Source organism: Heliangelus exortis, chromosome 3 (genome assembly GCF_036169615.1).
Source record: "Heliangelus exortis chromosome 3, bHelExo1.hap1, whole genome shotgun sequence".
Lineage (NCBI taxonomy): Eukaryota > Metazoa > Chordata > Aves > Apodiformes > Trochilidae > Heliangelus > Heliangelus exortis.
In genome coordinates this window covers 71933999-71956825 of record NC_092424.1, presented here as the reverse complement: position 1 = coordinate 71956825, position 22827 = coordinate 71933999, and the positions used below count along the sequence as shown (strand labels likewise).

General features: G+C 37.0%; 1 protein-coding gene across 4 annotated transcripts in view; it reads right to left on the bottom strand.

Moving 5' to 3' along the window:
- The window catches only part of HACE1 (HECT domain and ankyrin repeat containing E3 ubiquitin protein ligase 1), a 44758-nt gene that overhangs the window by 3943 nt on the left and 17988 nt on the right, over positions 1-22827 (bottom strand). For 3 of the 4 annotated variants that reach the window (XM_071741257.1, XM_071741259.1, XM_071741260.1), the window contains 10 exons: positions 19724-19970; positions 15025-15362; positions 12365-12433; positions 11643-11730; positions 9855-9966; positions 9666-9763; positions 9379-9466; positions 7985-8134; positions 5319-5515; positions 190-321 (listed from right to left, as the gene is read on the bottom strand). In XM_071741257.1, the coding sequence (XP_071597358.1) occupies positions 190-321; positions 5319-5515; positions 7985-8134; positions 9379-9466; positions 9666-9763; positions 9855-9966; positions 11643-11730; positions 12365-12433; positions 15025-15362; positions 19724-19970 (1519 nt within the window). The remainder of the gene's footprint in view (positions 1-189; positions 322-5318; positions 5516-7984; positions 8135-9378; positions 9467-9665; positions 9764-9854; positions 9967-11642; positions 11731-12364; positions 12434-15024; positions 15363-19723; positions 19971-22827) is intronic. The other variant, XM_071741258.1, reaches the window with a different exon arrangement.

Here is a 22827-nt window from a genome sequence, read left to right as displayed (position 1 = left end):
CTAAGTAACTGGGATAAGCAGGAATTCACATACTGAGATCCCCACTAACAGATGCCCAGGAAGCAAAACCAAAATGAAAGATACAAAACATTTATTTGTTGGATACTGAGCTTTAATTCTACATCATTATACTCCTGATAAAGTCTGCTAAACAAAGCATTTTTTAAAAGTATAGGCGTTTCTGCTTACCAGTTCATATTCATCAAAAAGCTGGATCAAAGATGGTGGAATGAACATGTGGAAGCCTTGTAAAAAGGCATTTATCTGAGGCTGAATGGCTCTTGTCATTCTAAGCTCTGTGACAAGCTGGACATACTCAGCCTGCAGAGTAGAAAATGACAATAAGAGAATAGTGAAAATACACAGTGATCATGCAAACTCATACATACACAAATGCAGTCCTCAATAACATTCTGAATCTCATTTACTATAAGATGGTAAAATTCCCTATGCATTTTTTACACACCAAAATAACCCAAAGACCTCATATTTCAAAACTATGTTTGCTTTTCCCCTTTCCTTCCTTCCTTCCAAAGATAATTCCCAAACAGAAGTGTTTATATCTTAACCCAAACCACTCCAAAAACAAGGACTTGGAGGAAAAGGGAGTAAAACTTAAGTTTGTCATGCCTGCACCTAATATAACCACCTTTGTGATCACTTAAGAACATAAACAAGGCAATGCTTGTGAAGAAAAATATTAAGCAAACTGACATAAGTCAGGGAAAAGGTTAAACTTCAGAATTAATATTTGTGAGTCAAAAAGCTTTCTCGCTTTTCCCCCATCTCTGGAAGTCTAAGATAATGTATTGATTATCCCTGCATCCTTTGTTGTCTTAATAGTTTCAGTTTTTCTAAGGAAGTGTTCAAACTCCTTAGCGTACAAAATGGTGAAAAACAAAACAACAAAACCAAACTGAAAAACACCTCGCAAAAGAAAAACGTTTCTACCATAACCATGTGAATAGACAGCACCTTATTTTGCATTCTTTAGAGATATAGGGGCTCCAACCCCTCTAAAAGATGCCTGTTAGGAAAAAAATCCACCAGAACTTCACTGTTGTTGAAAACACAAAGCCTAGGAGGCTGTTAATAGAGGTTTCCAGAATGAGACAGACAAAAGCATCTACATTAAAGCCATATAAACATGTCTCAGCTACTCTGACAAAAATATAGGTCTAACAAAGTTTCTCCACTCAAGAAAAGAGATTTCTACTTAAAACCAAAATTTTTCCCAGATTATTTAAGGTACTCAGTTTCAAAGTTATGCTTTGACTGTCTAATAATGATTTTTAATAACAAAATCATGAAACGTACCTAACAATTAAGCCATCTCAACTAGCATTCTCCTTCAAGATAATATAATTTAAAAAAATATTACCTTGGTTTCTTAAATTTAAAAAAAAAATCAACCTAAAGCCTTAGGTTCTGAATCTGCACCAAAGCAAAGAGCAATCTTTTTTTCCTCCCTTTCAGAAAAACGGAATGATGTATGAAACATTACAAAACACAAGATTATTTTTCAAAGACAGCTCCTTACATGCACAGTACAGAGGGGCTGTGATTTGCCTTGCAGTTGGGAAGGTGTTTTTAAATGCACTTCCACTATCTTATTAGAAAGTAAAGACACTGAATTTGTGAAGTGCTCTGAAGAAAAGGAACATTGCCTGATCATATGTTCAGCTGCAGAGCTGTTACCAAAAACCTACTTTCAATCTAGTAATCTCCCTAGGTTGCTTCTACAGGCAGTGGAACTAAAGACAGTTCCCTGCTCAGAGGAATCAGAAGGGAAGTCAAAGGAGATAAACTTCCTTAGACAAACCTCTGCCTCTGTGGATACATTTTATAAGCTCCAGGAAGAAATCAGAAACTCTGGCAATATCAGGATTGAAAGTAGTTTTAACACTGGTCATCTCTGATCAGAAATATTTGTTTTACACCTCTTAAACTTCTGTGACATAAATTAGGCCAGGAAACAGGGTTGTAGAAAGAAAAATTCCCGATCCATTAGAAAAAATATGACAAATGCTTATTTCCTGCATTACAAAACTATTTACATTGAACACTTTCATTAGGAGAGAAAACAGCTGCTGTGCTTTGGGTGTAACACGAAACCTTTTAAATAGCCTGAAACAGCCAAACATTCTATCAGTGCTGGCACACACCGACAGACCCACAGCACAGGATTTACATAATATATGTCAGTTTTAAAAAGTGGCCAATCTAGGTTTTGCCGTTCACTTAATTCACTTAATTCACTTCCCACTCAGAAGCCTTAGAAACACATTACAAAACAGAAATACTTACTTAATTTCAGATCTACATATGCCTTCCTACATAGTGCCTAAAAGGTACAACCCACCCTTTTTAAGATAAGAAATTTGGTTGAACACACATAAAATGGGCAGCACGAATATAATGAAAAAGTTTAGCTTGGGTGAGGGATTGCTCTCTATTTTCCTTCAATGTAAATCAAGCTGAGACCATGCTCCCCAGTTTCCCAACCCCATATACTGTGAGACAAGGAACCATGTTCATTATGATGCTCAGATCCTGAGAGCAGCTCCATTCCAGAGCTGTTTTAAAAAAATACACAATTTTTTACTGCCAAACAGCATGGGCAGCTCACAGACAGACAAGTCCCAGGAGGACTGTGAAAGCCATTAGATTGCAGAGATTAGCACCATTTTTTAAAATAGTGTATGATCAGACCTTGCCTTGTTTTATTTTTTTCCTTAAAAGTAAAGAGAAAGCTGCAGAAATGTACACACCAAAGAACAAAGAGAAAGGCACAGCATGGGCACTGGACAAAGCTTGCCTTTTCCCATTGAAGTCTCTCTATTACCATGACAAAAGACAATTAAATCACCACTATAACTGATACTAAGTTGGTACTTATACTTGTAGGGTCCCACAACCATTCATGTATTACACAAATTATGTAAAAAAGAAGAAAATGCCCTCATCCAAAAGAAAACTTTTTACAAACAGATACTAGTTATGGTCCTAAACTGGACACTTATTCTTTTTTTTGGTGGTGGTGTTTTTTTAATAAGAGGGAGATGGATTATTTGGGTGATTGCTGTGAGGTTTTGGTTTGGTTTTAATATGGATTTTTTTGTGGGTTTGTTGGTTTGGGTTTTTTTAAGGGACACTTCATTTCAACTTCATTTTTTTAAAAAATGCTATCCTTTAAAGAGGTAATCTGCTAGTGTGCATACACAGCAAATTTCTCTATAAGCTGAATTTTCTTCTCCCAGAGGTATAGAAAATAGCTGTTTAATATTCATTGTATCTTTTACTCATCAGGTAGAGGCAGAATATAAAAAGATATCTCTTGTAGGAAAAAGATGTTTTATAAAGTACAAACTTTTCTGTTTAACCTTTTAGAACTGCTAAGCTAAATCATACTGAAAAGCCTCATCACATGAAAGAAATTGGGAAAAATCCCTAACCACCACTAAAACTGAGATCTACTTTTTTCAACAACTTGACTTGCCCTATCAAAAGCAGTGACAAAGAGATAGTTGCCATCTTACACTTTTGTTGGCTCAACATTTTGCAGCTTCAAATTGAAGGAACAATTAATATTAACAATTTCAAAGCTACCACCACAACCACCTGCTCCTTAACACCATTCACATGAAAGCTCCACAAGCCCTCATCCCCTCCTGCCACAGCTAAGGCAGGCTGAGAAACCAGAATGGATGCAACAGTTCTACAAGTGTTCGACCACCCTTTTCAGTCTGTGCCCCAAGTCAGAAGTTAACCCAGCAATTTAAGCCACTGAGGGTGTCCTCGTGCGGACAAACTTCTAATTTCATGCTAACTGATAACAGTTTTAAAATAGTTGCTATTAAATGAATGTCAAGCACATTTCATATATTCTATTTCATATATTGAGAAGCTAAGGCTGCCCAGAAACAGGAATCAACCCCCTTGCTTCGTCTGATAGGTAATAATGAAATTAATCATCCACCACCTTCCCAATTTGACTTGTTTTACCATCTGTATTCTTTCATCAATGACTATATTGTAGGAAACAAGAGCAGAAACAGGATAATATGCATTTCTGTTTCTGGAATGACATTCTGTCTTAATGAAAACGAGGACTACGCGTCCAGGAATCCAGTGCCAACCTCTCCGACACGAACTAAAATTTTGCTAGAACAGATGCTGCCACCAAGTGGCCACTGACCAGCAGCAGCTGCTGCGCGACTGCCAGAGCAGAAGGAACGTGATGAACGCAATCCAAGTCACAGAATCATAGAATCATAGAATTGGCTGGGTTGGAAGGGACCTCAGAGATCATCAAGTCCAACCCTTGATCCACTACCGCTGCAGTTACCAGACCATGGCACTGAGTGCCACATCCAGTCTCTTTTTAAGTATCTCCAGGGATGGAGAATCCACCACTTCCCGGGGCAGCCCATTCCAATGCTTCATCACCCTCTCTGTAAAGAAATTCCTTCTAATGTCCAACCTAAACCTTCCCCGGCACAACTTGAGACCGTGCCCTCTTGTCTTACTGAGAGTTGCCTGGCAGAAGAGACCACCCCCCCCCCCCCTCCCCCCCCCCCCCCGGCTGCTCAACACAAATGAAAACCAAAAACAAGGCAGACATAAAGATCAGAAGACTCAGTGATACAAAAAATTGCAGGTCGACCCATGACACTGCTGCAAGTTACAAAAAACTATCTAGAGGGTCACTAGAGAATTCAATTAGGCCAATGTCTATCCTAATTTCTAGGTGATTTTCAGACTCTGGCTGTGTTTTTCCATGTTCATTTTTTTGCTGCAGAAAGCTCAGGGGTTTTCCAAGCTCTTACTTTTAAATTTATAAGTTAGATTATTTCCATACACACCAAGTGACTTGCAAATGGATAAAAAAAGCTTTGTGCAAGCTTTTACTGAGTCAATTATCCATATATTACTGTAAAGCAATCCAGTGCCACAGACTGCCCTAGCCTGCAGCACCCCTCACAACATTATCTACAATTTTATTTTTAACAATCACCACTGTTTTACCTTCCCAGTGTATATATATACACACAACTTAACATTGGGTATATTTGTAACTTTGAAAATAAAACCATTTTGCTTCCAAAAATTCTGTCAGAAAGAACCCCAAATCTGAGCACTTAGAGATTTTAAATAGTACTGTTTCTATAATATGCTAAGCTAGAAAAAAGGGGGGAAGAGTGTCAGCAGCTTCTTTATTAACTTCTTTCAAAAGGTATATACCATTTATGGTTACAGCAAGTTAGTGCTATTGCTTTTCTCATACTATTAGCTTCCAAATATACCTTTATACTCACCTTATTTTCCTGTGTAACAAGTATACTTGCACCACCTGGCTTCAACGGGACTTCTTCCATAGCTCCAAACACATCAGTCTCAACAGAGAAGGTCAGCTCTAAACCCAGATCACTGATATCATTATCTAAAATCCACTGCAAGTTCTTTGCATACTCTGGATCAATAGATGCTACATCCTGATAGTTTACAGGTATACCTATAAAATAACAGACACAAAAACGCTCAAATAAATAGGATAAAGTAAAAAGGGCTGTTAACACAATATATGGTGTAAGATTGCCCTCTAGAGAGAAACTAGAATAGTGCAGTAACAGGAAAAAAAGGGAGGAAAGATATTCACTGTTAGTAGCAACAGCAGAACTGTACATACTACATTTTATAAGTACTAAGGAATCGAGGCATACCACTTGAGCAACAATTTACAGTCTTACTACTTTACACTGAGGATTTCAGTAAACTTATCTAGCCACAGAGTATATACAGTGTTAAATGCCTTTCCTAAAAAAATGACATTTTCTACATAACTTTTGGAAACCCAAATATCATACTTACAGTATTACATTACATACACTAATATCTTTTCCCCTATAAAATTATTTAGAACTGGGGGGGAAGGAAGGCAACCTTTCCACACTTAGAAAACTCTCTTGCTCTTCAGTTTCCTTCTTTTTAATCATGTGTGTTATGACACCTGCTATACACAGTTTAAAAATTACTTTATGAGTAAGATTTTAAGACTTTAAGTTTTCAGACTGATTTTGCAAATCATTTAGAGACATTAGAAGAGGAGTTGCTAGAAGTGTGACTTTTATCCAAGTACAGAAACTCCCTCTTTAGAGGCCCTTCACAGACATGGCACTCAAATGTGAGCAATGTGCCCAGTACAATTTGACCCTGGGCTTTCTCAAGAGAATAACCTTCTTCACAAAAAAGAAAGCAAACCCTGATTAGTTAACTCTGTCCTGACAGATATTTTATCTCCACCAATACAGAAAGAATATGTGGGGAAAGGGACAGGTAGAGAGTGAGGTTGGCAGTAGGTTTAGAGAAAAGCAAGTTATGAGAAGTATTCTCCTTGCTTCAGCATCTTCTGTGCATTGGGAAGTGTCACAAGGGTGCCCATTAGAAGTCACAGCATGCTGTGGGCTGCAAAAGCAGTACCCCACAGAGTAACACAAAAATCAAAGGTTAGCAGCCAGGTAACTGCAAAGACTGTTACAGTATTTCCCTGGAAGAGCTGACTAATGCTGAAATTGCAAGTATGAAAGCTGTAAGGCATTGTTTTTCTCATAAAAATCAAGCCATGCTCCGGTTTAAGAGAGATAATTTACTGACTTTTCACTGTCATCTCTCTCAAAACAAGACAAAGAGGGAAAAAAAACAACTCTAACAGCTCTCTAGCAGTTTCTAGACCACTTTCACTTTTGCCAACGAGTACGCATATGTGCCCTTCACATATGAAATGTGGAAATCATGTAATTTCTGAGGGATATCAGCAAAACATGAGGGAAAAGGAGACTGAAATGTAGGAACCGGAGACATCTTTAGAGCAGAAACTGAACTGGAGTGTTATGATTCAACTACACTTGCAGCCAGCATGTTGTGAGATGAAATCACTAAACTCACTCATTTGCTTGACAGTTTACCATTCAATAGACTCAAGCTAGGCAGTTATAAAGAAATCTCACAAGATTTATGAGAACAAAATTTGAATCTCACTAAATACTATCTTTCTCTTGCTATACCTACAAGGCACCTGTAGTTTGAAAAGGAAATCTATCTTAGCATAAGTGTGATAAACAGGTATTTCTTCACAACATACAAAAAGATACCACACCAGCTCTGAGACAAGTTCAGTAAGTATTCAGGGATTTAAGGCCTCCAGCTCAAAATACTCTGACCCAAAAAATTAATTATTTGTTGTGATCAATGACTTAAGTGTCCAAATAAAGATGTGTGACGAGTGGTGTTCCTCAAGGGTCAGTACCCAGACCAGTGCTGTTTAACAACTTTGCTGGTAACATGGACAGTGGAATGAAATGCACCCTCAGCAAGTTTGCTGATGACACCAAACTGTGTGGGGAAGTCAATACACAGGAGGGAAGGGATGGAGGGACCTTGACAGGCTCAAGAAGTGGGCTCATGCAAACTGCATGAAGTTCAGTGAGGCTCTGCACTTGGGTTGAGGCAATCCCATGCACAAATTCAGCTTTGGAGGACAAAGCATAGAGGACAGTCCTGAGGAGAAGGACTTGGGGGTGGTGGTGAAGAAGAAGCTTAACAGGAGCTGCCAATGTGCACTTGCAGCCCAGAAAACCAGCTGTGTCCTGGGCTGCATCAAAAGAAGCAGTCAGTCAAGGGAGGTGATTGCCCCCCTCTACTCTGCTCTGGTGAGACCCCACCTGAAGTACTCATGTCCAGTTCTGGAGTCCCCAACATAAGAAGGAGATAGAGCTCCTTGAGCATGTGCAGAGGAGAGCCACAAAAATGATCAGAGGGCTGGAGCACTTCCCCTATGAAAACAGGCTAAGGAAGTTGGGGTTGTTCAGGAGACATTAATTTCCAAGACTTTTTTGACTTCTAACACACGCAAAAGTAAAAAAAGTAAACTATCTACTGCTCAGACAACTGCTAGGACTAATAAACACAGTTATTAAAAACATACCAAGAATATGTTTGTAAAATGATCTTGTGAAGTAGATGTTCACCAGCTGCCTGTGGTTCAGCGCCAGCCCCAGGATCTGGCCGGCAAAACGGAAGTAGTTCAAATGATCTGGATTTACAGAAGAGTTGCTGTTGGGCTGGAAAGTTGTTCCTATAAAACAAAAATATTATAATGTTTCATTATTTTTTTAAGTGAAGTTCATCTTATCTGAACTTAGTATCTGAAACCACTGAAAGAGGTGTATTCTGGGGTTCTGGAAGATTGCTTGGGTTTTTTTGCTTACACCAAAAAGACATCAGAAACAAATGTATTAGAATGTAATTACATCCTATTATTCGAATAACACTGCTTAGCCACCCTCCAAGGCACTAGACTTAAATAATTATCATCAACACAATCAGTCATCAATCATGATCTGATAAAGTTGGTCCTCCATCTCACTATATTGTTATGTGCATCTTTTGCTCCCTCTAATGGACCATACTTCTATCAACACATGAACATACTCAAAGGAATGTATCTACTTCCCTTCATCTGGCTCCAGACAGATGCAGGCAGGAGACAGTCTAGTCCTGGTCTCCTTGAAAAAGACCACCTCAAACAAGACATCCCTAAACTTTTCCCTTTAGCATTCAGGAACTCATCTACACCTATAGGGCTGACTGAATTCCTCAGCACTTCCTAAAACTTTGTAAGATAGAAAACAAAACATTAATCACCAATGATGGTGATGTGAAAACTTTTACTGATAAACATTTGCATTATATGAAGCAACCAAAAGACAATGTCAAATACAAGGTAGACCTGTGGAGGTTAACATCTGGTTTTACCACAAAAATTAACTGACTGGATTTGTGGATTTCTGAAAAGGAAACAAAGGAATATCCCACACTTCCCTTACAGGTACAGAAGAATTAAAAACACTTTCTCTGCTGCTCTCAGAGCATTGTGTCCTTCCACTACCAGACAGAAATAGTATGAATTCATTAAAACAAACAATTCACTCTCCTCTTACAAAAAAGAGGAAAAAAAAAGAAAAAAAAAATGGAAAAGAAAAAAAAAAGAAAAGAAAAAAGGAAAAGGAAAAAAAGAAAAGAAAGGAAAAAGAAAAAGGGAAAAAAGAAAGAAAAAAAGAAAAAAGAAAAAAAAAGAAAAGAAAAAAGAAGAAAAAAACTTCAAATTACAAAAAATACGTAATCCTGTAGTTAAAAAAGATACAATGAATAGAACACTTCTCTCTATATATAGGAGATAATTCTGTGAATTGAGTGTTGCTTTTAAAAAGTATCACTATCATATTCTGAAATGAATTAAGTTACTTTTTTCTTGGATTATAGCAATGTTTTTGTAAAAGTCAACACATTATAAATAGGGGTAAAAAGGCAGACACATACCATCAGCTGACTGGGTAAATAAGGCATAATCTGGGTTAACTATTTCACTGGATAAAATATCAAACCACTCACGCACCACACCCTGTCCCTGCACATCAAAAGAACAGAACATATTAGTACACAGAACTTCCACTGCACAAACAGTTATGCTGGGTAAATAAGTATTTCTGAATAAAGTATGTTTAGTAAGTTATTATAAAATAGGATTTAGTTCAAAACAATATTTGTAAAAGAGAATTAGTATTTCCATATATAAATATAAAGGAAAACCATGCCATGTTACCCACCATGCCTTCTTCTCCATGAAATCTCACAGCAATCCCCTGCTTCAGTTTTGCACAGTTTGCTTTAGACACAACTTCACAGCTACTCCTAAAAATAGAATCTAAATACAAAGCGCCAATCAATTTTTAATCTTAATTCATTCTACTTCAACGTGTTTCAAAAATGCAGTCATCCCATTTCTAACACAATACCTCTGTGAACCAGAAGGATGTCATTTTCATTGACAGGCCTGTGCACCATGTCTGAATCTGGCTGCCCAACATGCAGATGTTCATAGAACCATTCACAGCGATCTTTAAATGGCTACAAAACAAAGGATAAACCCTATTATATAGGTGAATTCAACTGAATAATTCCTCTCTCATAAGCATGACTGGAAAATTATTATCCATACTTCTCAATACGTTTTTTGAGATGTGCAGAGTTACTCAGTGCAACCTCAATACAGTATACAGTATTTTTGGAAGAAGAAAGGATTAAACATGGCCTTGAGGGCTTGCTGAAGTCTGGTATGCAGACAGACTAGACCACCTGTTACCCAGAAACAGCTATAAGAATTCACCAAATGGGAGAAAAATAGCACAAAAAATCTTCCAGGGCAGGGAGGAAAAGAATCTGAATAAGAAGTCACTGGCTTCTGTAACACTACTAATCATCAATCACTGCTGAGCACAGAAGCACAAGTTATATAAACAAGTCGTATTTATAGTAAAGCTCACTGGCAATAAAAAACAGCCCAAATGAACCAGAAACCTTCCAAAGTAATCCCTGGGTGAGAAGAAGGTTCCAGGTTGCTCAACTCAGTATTTAGACTGCTGTTTTGCAGTTCTTTTGAGACAGATATAGAATCACAGAATTGTTTAGGTTGGAAAAGACCTTTAAGATCATCAAGTGTACGAGGGGCTTGAACATCTCTCCTATGAAGAAAGATTGAGAGAACTGGGGGTGTTTAGCCTTGAGAAAACAAAGGTAAAAGGCATCTTATTAATGTCTATATATATCTGAGGGGGGTGTGTCAAGAGGATGAGGTCAATCTGTTTTCTGTGGTGCCCGGTAACAGGACAAGGAATAATGGGTTTAAGATAGAACACAGGAAGCTTCACCTACACGAGGAGAAACATCATTACTGTGAGGGTGGTGCAGCACTGGCACAGGCTGCCCAGAGAGGTAGTAGAGTCTCCTTCTCTGGAAACTTTCAAAACCTGCCTGGATGCATTCCTGTGTGCCCTGCCCTAGGTTATCCTGCTCTGGCAGGGAGTTTGGACTAGATGATCTCTAGAGGTCCTTTCCAAGCCCTAACATTCTATGATTCTAGGTCCAACTGTTAACCCAGCACTGCCAAGGCAACCACTAAACCATGTCCCAAAGTACGACATCTACACATCTTTTAAATACCTCCAGAGATGGCAACTCCACCTGTTCCCTGGGCAGCCTGTTCTAGTACCAGACAACCCTTTTCAGTGAAGAAATTTCCTAATATCCAATCTAAACCTCCCCTGGCACAACTTGAGGCTGTTTCCTCTTGTCCTATCACTTGTTACTTGGGAAAAGATACCAACACCCACCTCACTACAACCTCCTTTCAGGTAGCTGCAGAGAGTGAGTGTCCCACTCAGCCTCCTCTGGTGTGGCTCAATATACAAGGCAACCAAGGAAAAACCACAGCATTTCAAAGCTCAGTCTATTAGGTGAGCCCAGATTTAACAACAGAAAGTTAACTCTGTTTAACTGAAAGCTGGATTTGTAGGAGATAGTTGGTCATCTCAAATGGATTTACTCATGCATTTTAAAGAATCAGAAGTACAGAAATCTTATGCAGCATCTTTTTAATCTTTCAGCATTGTAGATTCAGAAGTACTGGAGGTCACATATAGTTCTTCCATCATCCCCAAATGGATTTTTTAAAATATCATTGTTTTTAAATAAGACATTATCTCTATATTCATAGAAATTGTAACTAAGCCACTCCTGACACTTACCTGAGCTTTTATGATGTGCATAAATCTGGACATTAGTTCAGGACACTCAAGAAGAAAATGAAAGTGATCAAAGATTATTTTGGGATTTCTGAAAGAAAAATTGGTTAGAAGCTTATTAGTCAGAGATCTAATAATAATGCTTCACAGTACATAAAGTCTACATAGAGAGAAAAATCAATTAGTCACACAGACAAGTTCCAGACTCTGTTCCATAGGGTTTTCCTAACTCTTGTTCCCAAATGACTTCTACTACCTCACCCTTTGAACATCCAGGATTACAAGCCACTCTTCAGCCAGAATCAAGGTTATAAACTAGGCAGTCCCAGAGAAACTCTGGAGAAGCCCAAGTGTAAGAAGATAGTTTAGACTCCTTTAAGAAGATACTAAGTATAACACATTTGAGAAAGAATGAAAGTTTTCATCTGCCTCAAAAGGGAAGGCTTTTTTTGGAGCAAAGATGAGGAAAGGATCAATTAATGATATTACCACGCTGCCCCGTAAAAAAAAAGATTTTGTTAATGAAATCTCCTGGAATCTTACAAAAGGATCACTTGCATATGTGGAGTTTATTTAAGCCTGAGGTCTGAATCATTAATATACACTTCCTTGAATTTGGCAGGTTCCTGCCAGGACCATACATCACAACAATAACCTAAAAGTACAACTCAGTAAGAAGAAAAGGAGGGGAAGAAATTAGAAATTCTGTGTTTCTTGAAACTTACCTGTTAACAAAACACTTAAGGACATCATCGTGTTTGCAGACAAATTCTATGAAACGAGGCGATGTCATCCTGCTCAAAAAACATAAGATGCTTTTGGTTAATGAAATCAAAAGGAATTTGAATCACATAAATGTTGCACTTTTTTTAATGCAAATAGAAATTGATGTAGTTTAACTAGTTAACCATGAAAAAAACCACCCAGCAATATTAAGCTTTTATAATAAACATAGAATAGGCAATAAGCTCAATAATCAAGAAGGTCAAGCAATCTGACCACTAACTGTTATTGACTACATGAACCAGAAAAGCTCAGACTCATGGAGATAAACATTCTTCTATCCACTGAATCCTTTCCAGCTTTCAATGCAACAATACAAGCACATAAATGGAGGACTGATACTATATGTACAACATACATGAGACATCCATTGTTCTATATTCTTGTTCATTGTATAAAACTACCACCATGCACCTTGTAAATTGTGGTGAGGAAAACACCCAGGAAGAAATAACATTACAAACTTAGCAAACTTAATAATGAGGGAAAGGTGGTATTTAATATCTTTATGACATAACAAAATGTCTTGCCTTATACACTCATTGGGAATTTTTTTTTTCTCATATATATGTATATGTAAATATCTATAGATATGTATATATAGAGAGAGAGAACAAAGGAAGGATTAACCCATATGCAAATTTTACTCCACTTGTTTATATCTATGTTCTGCATTTTTAAAAAAAAAAGAAATTCTTAATTGGTTCCTTTAGCTTCAGCAAAAACTAATGAATACTTGCAAACAAGAACAAAACCCTCTCATCAAGTGCCTTAAAAGGTTGGGAAAAAACAATACTTTAATAGGTCCATGATAACAATTGCTGTTCCCCATATCAATTTAGACATGAGATGCTCATTTTGTATAAAACTGAGCTGTATTCCTTCTGTCCCTTTGAAGAAACAAGTCATGCCATATCCTTCCCCCTCATCCACATACACAAAAAAATATAAAAGCAAACAAAATCTTTCAGAAACCAAATATGGACATTTTAAGCACACTTCTGGACTGAGAGATGATACAAAAGTATTAAACATTTAGCATACACTAACCCATTTTGATGCTGAAAACTTAGAACATTGTATGTCAGCATATTAATAAAGAATCCCTAGAATCAGTATGAACATTTGCAGAAAAAAAGAAAACATGGTAAGTAAAATAATCTGAATATATCCAGTATTAACCAGCATGAAATGCCACCTCTATTGTATGAATATTAGGAACAATGGAAAACTAAAAGCTCTGATTATTCTCTTCCATTAAACACAGACAGTCAAATCTAAAATTAGAGCCATTTTGAATTACTTTGTCTGAAAATGTCATTTGTTGTAATTTCAACTGCTATTTGAAGATGGCAGCAGTACTGAGTTACACCATTGTGCCATTTACTCCTATTAATTATGAAAGCTTCAGTAAAGCAGGGTTCAGTCTCAGATCTTTGCAGTTCTCTACACAGTTCTGAAAAGCCCTACAGCAACACAGAATTCAAGTGTGCTCTGCCTTACTTTCCTCTCCAACTGAATTTTGGTGTCATGAGGTACATGGAGAGGGGGGACATAATCCCTTCTGAAAACATTTCTGCTTTTCACTTGGCTGCTCTAAATAATACTTTACTGGCACTTTATCTTAGTAAGGTTTAATTGACATTTCAAGGGAACTGGCTAAACAACTGTTCCTTTTCCAAGGTGTCATAACATTAAAAGTGAAAGAACTGAGGTCCTTATGGAACATGGTGATCCCCAGATCATCTTCCACGGGGGATTGTGCCCCAGACAAACAGTACTGGACAACTTGAAAGTTTTTATTCCACTCAGTTTGTACAGACAGAAGCCTGTACAGCATCTGGGAATAACCAAGACTTGCCATGTCATGGCAACCTTGCTTCTAGATTCCTCAGGAAGCTTATAATTCCATCATACTTGCCTAATCCTTCCCTCAAGAGGGTTAGCAGACCCTTTTGTCCCAAGTTCACAAAAATAATCTATAACAACCTTGGTAACAGACTGACCTCAGACACACATTTTTCTTTTTAAGCCAGACACTAATGGTTTTAATTTAAGTTGTAGTGCCTGCTCCAGGATTCCAAGAGTGTGTTACTTTGAGATTGAATTCTCCGTGTTAAAAACCTTCTGAAATATATCCAAACAAGTTTGCCCTGGATGCCATTTTCACATACAAAGGTAATTATCATTGTTCTTCCTGAGCTTACAGCCCTTCTTGTTGGATGATCACATTAAATTCAGGAATAATTTAACATCAAGAACCAAGTAAGTTTCAACAGATCAGAATTACATTACCTGCAAGCATCCCACACGATTACAAAATGCCACTAGATATTCAATAAGAAATCTGCCCCAAAGCAGTTACATTCATAGGCAGCAGCACTCAGAAAAAATTGCTGTGCTGTTTGGTGCCATTAAAGCCAGGAAAAAAAAAAAAAAAAAAAAAAAAAAAGCATTCAAATAACTGAACTAGTGAAAGCATTACAAAGCATACCCTTGACTGCCACTATTATCATCTGGTCAGCACTAACATTCTTCCAGGAAAGCACATATAATTTTAAAACAGTAACAGTCCAGGGAGCAAACAGGATACTCTCCTTACCCCTGAGGCATCTGACAGGAGCAGCACATATAAAAAGCTTGAATGACAGCACTTAGCCTGTTTGCTGTCATGGAGATAACATCCTGGCAATCAGCACAAGCTTCCTGCTTCCCAGCAACATCATACATTTTCGACTCCCCAGCATCAGTGGATGGCTCTTTTCTGCCATCAGTCCCTGCAGCGGCAAAGGCAGGCGTGGGAGTAGCCTCCTGGTGATCTGGTCCTTTTTGCTTCAGTAAAATAGAGGTAATGTTGGCAGAGTCCCTTTTGTTTTTCATCAGCTCCGTGGCTATAAGAACGAGCCATTCATCTAGAGAATGCCAGAGCAGTTCCAGGGGCTGCAACAAACACACACAAAAACAGACACACACACAAAAAAAAAACATGTCAAGATTAGATAATATTAATAACGTGGTAATCCTCTTAAGGCAAATAAATATCATGCACATTTAAAAGCTTTAAATGATCCTTTAGAAGTCAAATTAGAGATAAGAGTCAAATACTCATCAAAAATTCTTTACTTGTAGCCACCGGGCACAAAAAAATTTCCATTTAGGAAGAAAATAACCAAGTTGTGGATGTAATAAAGTTGAAATAATTTAGAAAGAGTGAAACACTGAAATATATAACTGAGTTTGACCTCACAGTTGTTACACAGCACACTACTGCCTGACTGCTGCAGTCAAGCAGAGACAATTAATACACATTGAGTTTCCAGAGCAAGAGCCAGGATCAAAGAATCCCCCACACTGAACAAACCCCAAGCAACATCACTGGGATTCAGACTCATGCCCTTCTCTAGTAAGATGTGCTTCATGCATAGTGTAAACTCAGACAGCTCATTTTGATAGTATTCCAGATGCCTCAGAGTATGGGTCAAAAATGCCTAGCTTTATGAACCAGAAATAAATATCAGCAGAATTACATATCAAATTTTAAAGCTATAGAATGTATTTTAGTTTAATGAAGTCACTTTATTCACTACCACCAGCTTTAAACCAATACAACTGAAACCTGGTACAATTCCATCATTACACATTCATTCTGAGGTGCAGGCCTACCAAAAAGGACAGAAAAGGATGAAAGACCTGTAGCTTTCTCACAGCATTTAAAAAAACTAAAAGGGCTGAGTGTGCTGTCCCTCAGTGGTGTTTGAGGAGATGTTTGACAAGCACATTGTGTAATGAATACATGGGATATGTATCCTACAATGCTGACTCAAGTCTTCCATAGCATTCTCAAAGTAAGAGTCAATTTCTAAATGCATTCCTTTTTCCTTTTATTACTGATGCATCATCATTTTTCAATATTTAAAGCATTCAGAGACTTACTGGATGCTGAAAATTACGTTCTCATCTTCTAAAGTTGCCTTTAAAAATCGATATTCACAGCAAATTATATCAGAAGTCTGCCCTGTCTGGAGCAATGTCAGTACACCTAATAGTGACACACTCTCAATGAACAATAAATCACTTCTCATAAAAGCTTCATATTAAAAAATTTTGTTGAGCTTTACTGTCAAATAAATTCACCACTGTGCTTCCATTTTTTCCCAATAAGAATTTCAGGGAAAGCCATGCTGGTCTCTAAGACTGGTAGGCTTTGCTGTCTGATAATCACTTAATCCTTGTCCACGTAAGGACACTGGTCCTAGTGACCACACATTTCTCTAGATGGTGATCTAGATGGTACCTATCTCCACTGTAGGTACTATTTTTTACATGGATGGAAAATGAGATTCATTTAATATATGGAAGAATTAAAAGGCAGCTGTGGTTTTAACATGACTCATGAGAAACTAGCTAGTAAGTTCTAGCTAGATTCTAAAAATTTACCTTTCTTCTCCCAAACGTTTCAAGGCTTATCTTGCCAGGCACCATTTTTCTGCTGATATCTTGTGTTTCACCTTCTATTTTCCATTTAAAACTCTTGCAACCGATTTGCTTTTCCAAAGGTAGATTTTCACAGATTCTCATCACAAACTCATTCAAAAGTGTAATCAAGTATAGCAACTGCCTTTTTTTCCTAGTATAACTTCAGGATATAAAGCACTCCTATGAATACTGCCCATCACCTTTATATCCATAGCTGTCAGCATTTTATGTTCACACCCATGATCAGACCTTTTCAAGTTTAATATGGCCATACCCAATCAAACCACTAACAACATTTTTTCAATCAGTATGCCAATACAGAAAACCTTAATGCAGCATTAAGAAAAAAGAATAAAGTTTTTCTACATTTCTTGTATTGGATAAAATATATTTTTGCAGCACCTTCTTAAAAAGACTTTTGAAGTACATCTTTAAAGGTCTTTAGGTACAGACCTATTTAGACCCAACAGAAGTGAGTTCAGAAAGAAAGCAATCCCTTGTACTATGCAATAAGGCCTGATCATGTTCTTCCACCTATCCCACAAGGGTACCACAAGACAGAACTGCCACTGATACTCTCAGTTCTGCCCAGATGAAAGTTCCTAGGTCCATTCTTGAAAGAAGACAGTTTTGAACAACAGATTAGCTTCCTGTATAGTTAAGGAAGACAATATATGTAGAGGTCTTCATTCACACAAACCACACTCAAAGAAGCAGTGACTGTATCACTCACTATCTTATGCTCTGGAAAGTACTCAAGACCTTACATGGGACATGAACAAGCAGTTCAAGAGACTTGTTTTTCTCCATAAAGGCTGTATCAAATTTGAAATTATCCACAACATTTATCCCAACAACTGAAATTTAAGATCAGCAGCAAATTCCAATTTAAAGCTACTTTCCTCTAAAATTTTCAATACGAATTTCAAATTTAAAATCTTTAAGTTCCATGCAGATTTTTTTTAATACAGATTGAATCCCATTTTGCAGAAACACCAAACCTTTGTGGTTTCCTTAATAATTTACAGAACAGTTGAACAGGCTAGCCTTTTATACTAGCCTTATGCTGTATGTGAAGAAATACTCCTGAGAGGTCTCTAAGTAGCACTGTAATAATGTAGAGATGTAGTGGGCTTTTTCTCCTTTTTCCAAATGCAAAAGGGATCATCACTACTATCTTCTTAAGGAAAGGACAGAAGAGAAAAAGGAAAGGGAAGGCAGAAGTGAGAGAATGAGAAGTCACCCAATTGACTAAGCACTGTGATTTATCTCATTTACAGTTATTGCAAATTCAGGGAAGAACAGGCTAATCCAAACTCAACCAAAGATTAAGTTAATGTTGCCATACCAGTGTGCCCCACTCCCAAATGAGAAAAAGCTTTCATCAGCAGTTTTGTATTTTTGAGTTTGAAACTTAAACCAACCTTAAAAATATCACAAAGATGACAGCTGCTCTAATGAAGGACTGCCTCAGTTTTGATACTACTAAAAATAACTAAATGAAAGTAATAGCAATAATAATTTTTAAATTATTGTAAAAATTTTGTTTCTATAGATAATGCAACAGTAGTATATTGCTTAATTAGTAAGAAACTGAAATGTTTCTACACAATTAAGAATTACCAATATTTTCCTGGACAACTGTGCCAGTTGTGTAATGTCTGCTGCAAAAGACTTAATTCCACATTGAATCAAGAAACAATTCTTTTAGTGTACAACATAGTTTTTAAGCACATAAGATTCTGCTGAAATACAGCTTCCTTCACAAATTGCAGTTGAATGTTTTTCTTTTATAGTGAGTTCTGAAATGATCTGTAGTTGAAAAGCATGAAACCTCCACTTTTTTTTTTGGTTTTGGGGTCACAAGCAAACACACAATGCAAGGGGATGAGAGCTACTTGGAAAATCTGGAAGAAAAATGTAGCAGAATAGATACACAGAAAGGTAACAGAGTATCTCACTGCAGATAGTTCCTATATCAAACACATTTAACATCTCCTTTTTGTTTAATCTAGCACATTTAAACAAATTTTCATTAACACATCTTTAATAAAAGAATTCTTGTGATTTGGGCAGGGCTTTGTTTTCTGTATAAGGAAATCTGGTTAAACTCATGATGTGCCAATCCAGCTCAACATATTTTAGAGAACAACTCTTAATGACAGAAACAACTCCTAATGACAGTTACTGCTTTGCATACTGTACAATGCATTACCTTTTGCACACAATATTTTTCACAATCAAGCACTAGTTTTATATTTGTTACATAAATCAATGTTATTAAAACTATTTTACTACCAGAAAGCCAAACATTTGTGCTTGGTTTTTAAACAGTCTAGCTGAAAACAACTATAAATCAACAACCTTGAGAAGGTAGTAGTAAACTGCTATGTTTCAAAGCATGTAACAATAAAATTCAAGAACAACTTTGGAAAAAACTTCAAGATCACAGTGAAAACAACCGACAGAATAAATTATTTTCATTCATCCCATGAAGCTGGGAAAAACAGAATGATCAGAACTCCTAATTATTCCTCAAATAAAATTTTGAAATTACATTAATAAAATTGATTGCATTCATATTACCAGATTTTGAGATTACTACACTCTTAAATAAAACATAACTAAAAACGAAGTTTACCAAAATCAGCTGGGTAACTAAGCCTTCAACACTTAATAAACAACACATTAAACAGGAAATAAACAGAAATCATAAGATGAGAGGTGCATCATGGCCAAACTAATCCAGTAGAAAAAATATCGTTAAGGAGAAGGAAAGACGTAGACTTAACTTAAGAAGGGATAGGGACATCAACCAAACTTACTTCCTGTTCATGAGATGTCTGATTAATGAATGCATGCTTTGTGAAATTCATCTCTTTAACGTCTATCTTCCTAACAACATCATATACTTTTCTGACCTTGAACACCTGACTTCTTGGAGTTTTATTTCCATTGTAGCCCATGTCATTTCCATTACTGGGAGAGGATGGGCCAATGCGAAAGACATGGCAAAATATCCTCACGATCCTTAAGAGACTCTTCATTTGAGCTTCATAATTACTGGACAAGCTGGAAGGAGAAAAACAAAATATTTACGTCTCCTTTCCTAGATGAAACAATTCAGTATATTAAGGAGTAAGCAATCTAAAATTTTCATATTATTTTATAAATTTTGTTATTAATTTAATATTTCTGCATCAGCCACAAACGTCAAACATTAAGCACTAGAATTTTACTAACATGTACTAAAAATTTTAACCAGAAGTGAAATAGGAACAGCAAATTCCAGATCTTGCAAAGTATTTTGTCTTTATACACTTCTTACGAACTAGTGGTAAGAAATTCAACTTAATACGGGAAGGATCTCAGTTTGTGAAGTAAGGATCTCAAAGTCTGGAACAAACTGGTATGTCCAATTGAAAATGTTTTTCAATCCAGCATGGTAAAAGTGTACTGATTAACCAGATCTTCTGCCACACCCCATCCTTACCTAGCTACTCTCCTAAGTGCCCATTAACTAACCCAATTAGATAAGTGCTGAGGATTGTAAAGATGGTACCATTCTGCTCAAGAGAAACATCTAGAAGATACTGCATAAAATCAACAGTATGCTTTTTATTTACCCAATAAATAAATGCATTAAAAGCTTTATGCCTTCTTTACTGAACTGGCCAACACTGAACTCTGTACCAATACAGTGTATCCTCCATCAAACTCAACTTAGTTTAATTTCCTTAAACCCAAGCAGTAAGAACTCCTCTATCTTGAACACATAACAAAAACTGCAAGAAATTTAAACTTTTTCTAGTGAACTCTACTAACTTACAAATATTATGTGAGTACGTATTCAATTCTATATCCTTAAAGTACTTGCAACTTAAAAGCATGCTTTGTAACTATAACATCAGCATAGACAAGAAAAATGGCACCTTAGAGGATGCTGCCAACCTCTGTTGCAATTTCTAGTTCATTCATGCACAAATCTGAAACACAGTCATAACATCACAGTACTTTTATCATGACTTCACCTTCCCTATGACCCAGCTTTTTTACAGCACAGCATTTTAATGACTGTGAATGAGGTGTTAATTTTAAAAAGCCACACACCAAGAATTCTACAAAACTGATATACAAAGTACAACTATCTTGTCAAAATTTAGACTTCAACCAGATAAGCTTTCAGTAAATCTAGACTAATAAATGAAAACAAAGAGTAAACAGCACAAGAGTAGGAGGGTTAAGTTTTCAAGCAGGTAACAGAAACTCCCTGACTCATGGGACAGAATTTTGTCACCAGAAGCTCTGGCCACAGCCACAGATTAGCATTTGGAAAAACCTTTGCTTGTATGTCAGTTGAGGTTTCTCATCCCTCAGCAGCATCATGTTCTTGGTGAAATTTCAGTTTAAATTCCCTGGTCTCCAAGAAGAGCACTTACACAGTCAGGGAAACCTTGAAGTGCTTTTAATAGCTTAGAGACTTTTTACTAGCACATTTGTAAACATTCAGCGAGGCCAAATCTGCACCAACAAAACCAAATCATGCCATACTGCAATTATTTCTTGGAGAGAGGCAATAACATGATGATAACTGAACAGGTTCCTTGTTCATATTCAAGCGGAACTTAGTGGCACTCCTGGCTACCTAGAAGCTAGAAGCACAACAAAAAACAACCTAAGGCAGCTTCAAACTAAACAACCAACAAACCCAGTAGCAACAGGTTGAGGGATAGCACTCAGGAAACTAACACTGATGATACACTCTTTAGTTCAGCCATGCCAGAGTATCATTATTGGGTGTTTTAATGTACAGGGTACATTTCAAATGCTGATTGTTGGAAGGAGGAGAGAGCAGAAAGAAGCCCAGGCTCAGAGGTCAGTATTCACCAAGTACTAACTTCATCCTCGTTATCTTAATAATAAAGCAATAGGAAAACACTTAGTTAAAGCAGACTGAAGCCTCTGACAGGCAACAGAATTGAAGATAACACAGACACACTTTTTGTTAAACTGTTTCTTGTAACAGAAAAAGAAAATAATTCCATTTCCCTGTAGACATATTACAAAATTCTTAGAGAACTGTGACAATAACAGTCCACAGGACATCCTAAGTACAGGCATCCCTGGAAAGACCTGCTCATCCAGCTCAATGCAAAAGCTTCCAATTTGTCCTCAAGCCTCTGCTGGTCAGCCCAGATGCAGCATTACAGGAGTACATACCAGCTCAAATTCAGACAGTACAGGCTCATTAATAGGGTTTCTGCAGCCATTTCAAGGAATGCTGCTCAATACAGAGGAGCAATAACAGTGATAAATTGAAACTAAAGACATAGTAACAGTTTAACTTATCTCTGAAATATATTATAGTAGAAATAAAAGCTGTCTTATATTATCTAACCAGCTACCATGACTTCTGACAATGTCTGTATACAAAACAAGTTTGAAGCCCTTTCCTGCAGAATGGTTTTACATTGTATCAGTTTATATGTGGGAGATCTCTCGGCTCTAATGGAGTCTGGAAACCAAAGAAATATGCTGAAGCCCAACAGCAGCTACAGCAGGAACAAAATATCATTTATGTGCATACATTTTAACCACAAACATTTGAGGTGTTTAAGTCCTTTATGCTCATTCACTGAATTCAACACTCAGAGAAAGATTGTGATGGAATAATTAATTTCCTAGCATTGTCTAGTTCTGACCTGCTAGGTACAAGTCCACCCAAATTTAACATTACTGATGAGGCAGTAAAAAAAAAAAAAAAAAGCACCTAGAACTAAGTTTATATATAATTTTGTACCCATCTAACCAGCGGGCTCTACAGCCTATGCTGACAGGCCTCTCCAGTTAAGGAAGAGGCCTCCTAAGCCTCTCTTTTCAAAAAAGCCAACCAGAATATATTAGTAAGGAATTTTCTGTCATGCTTTCA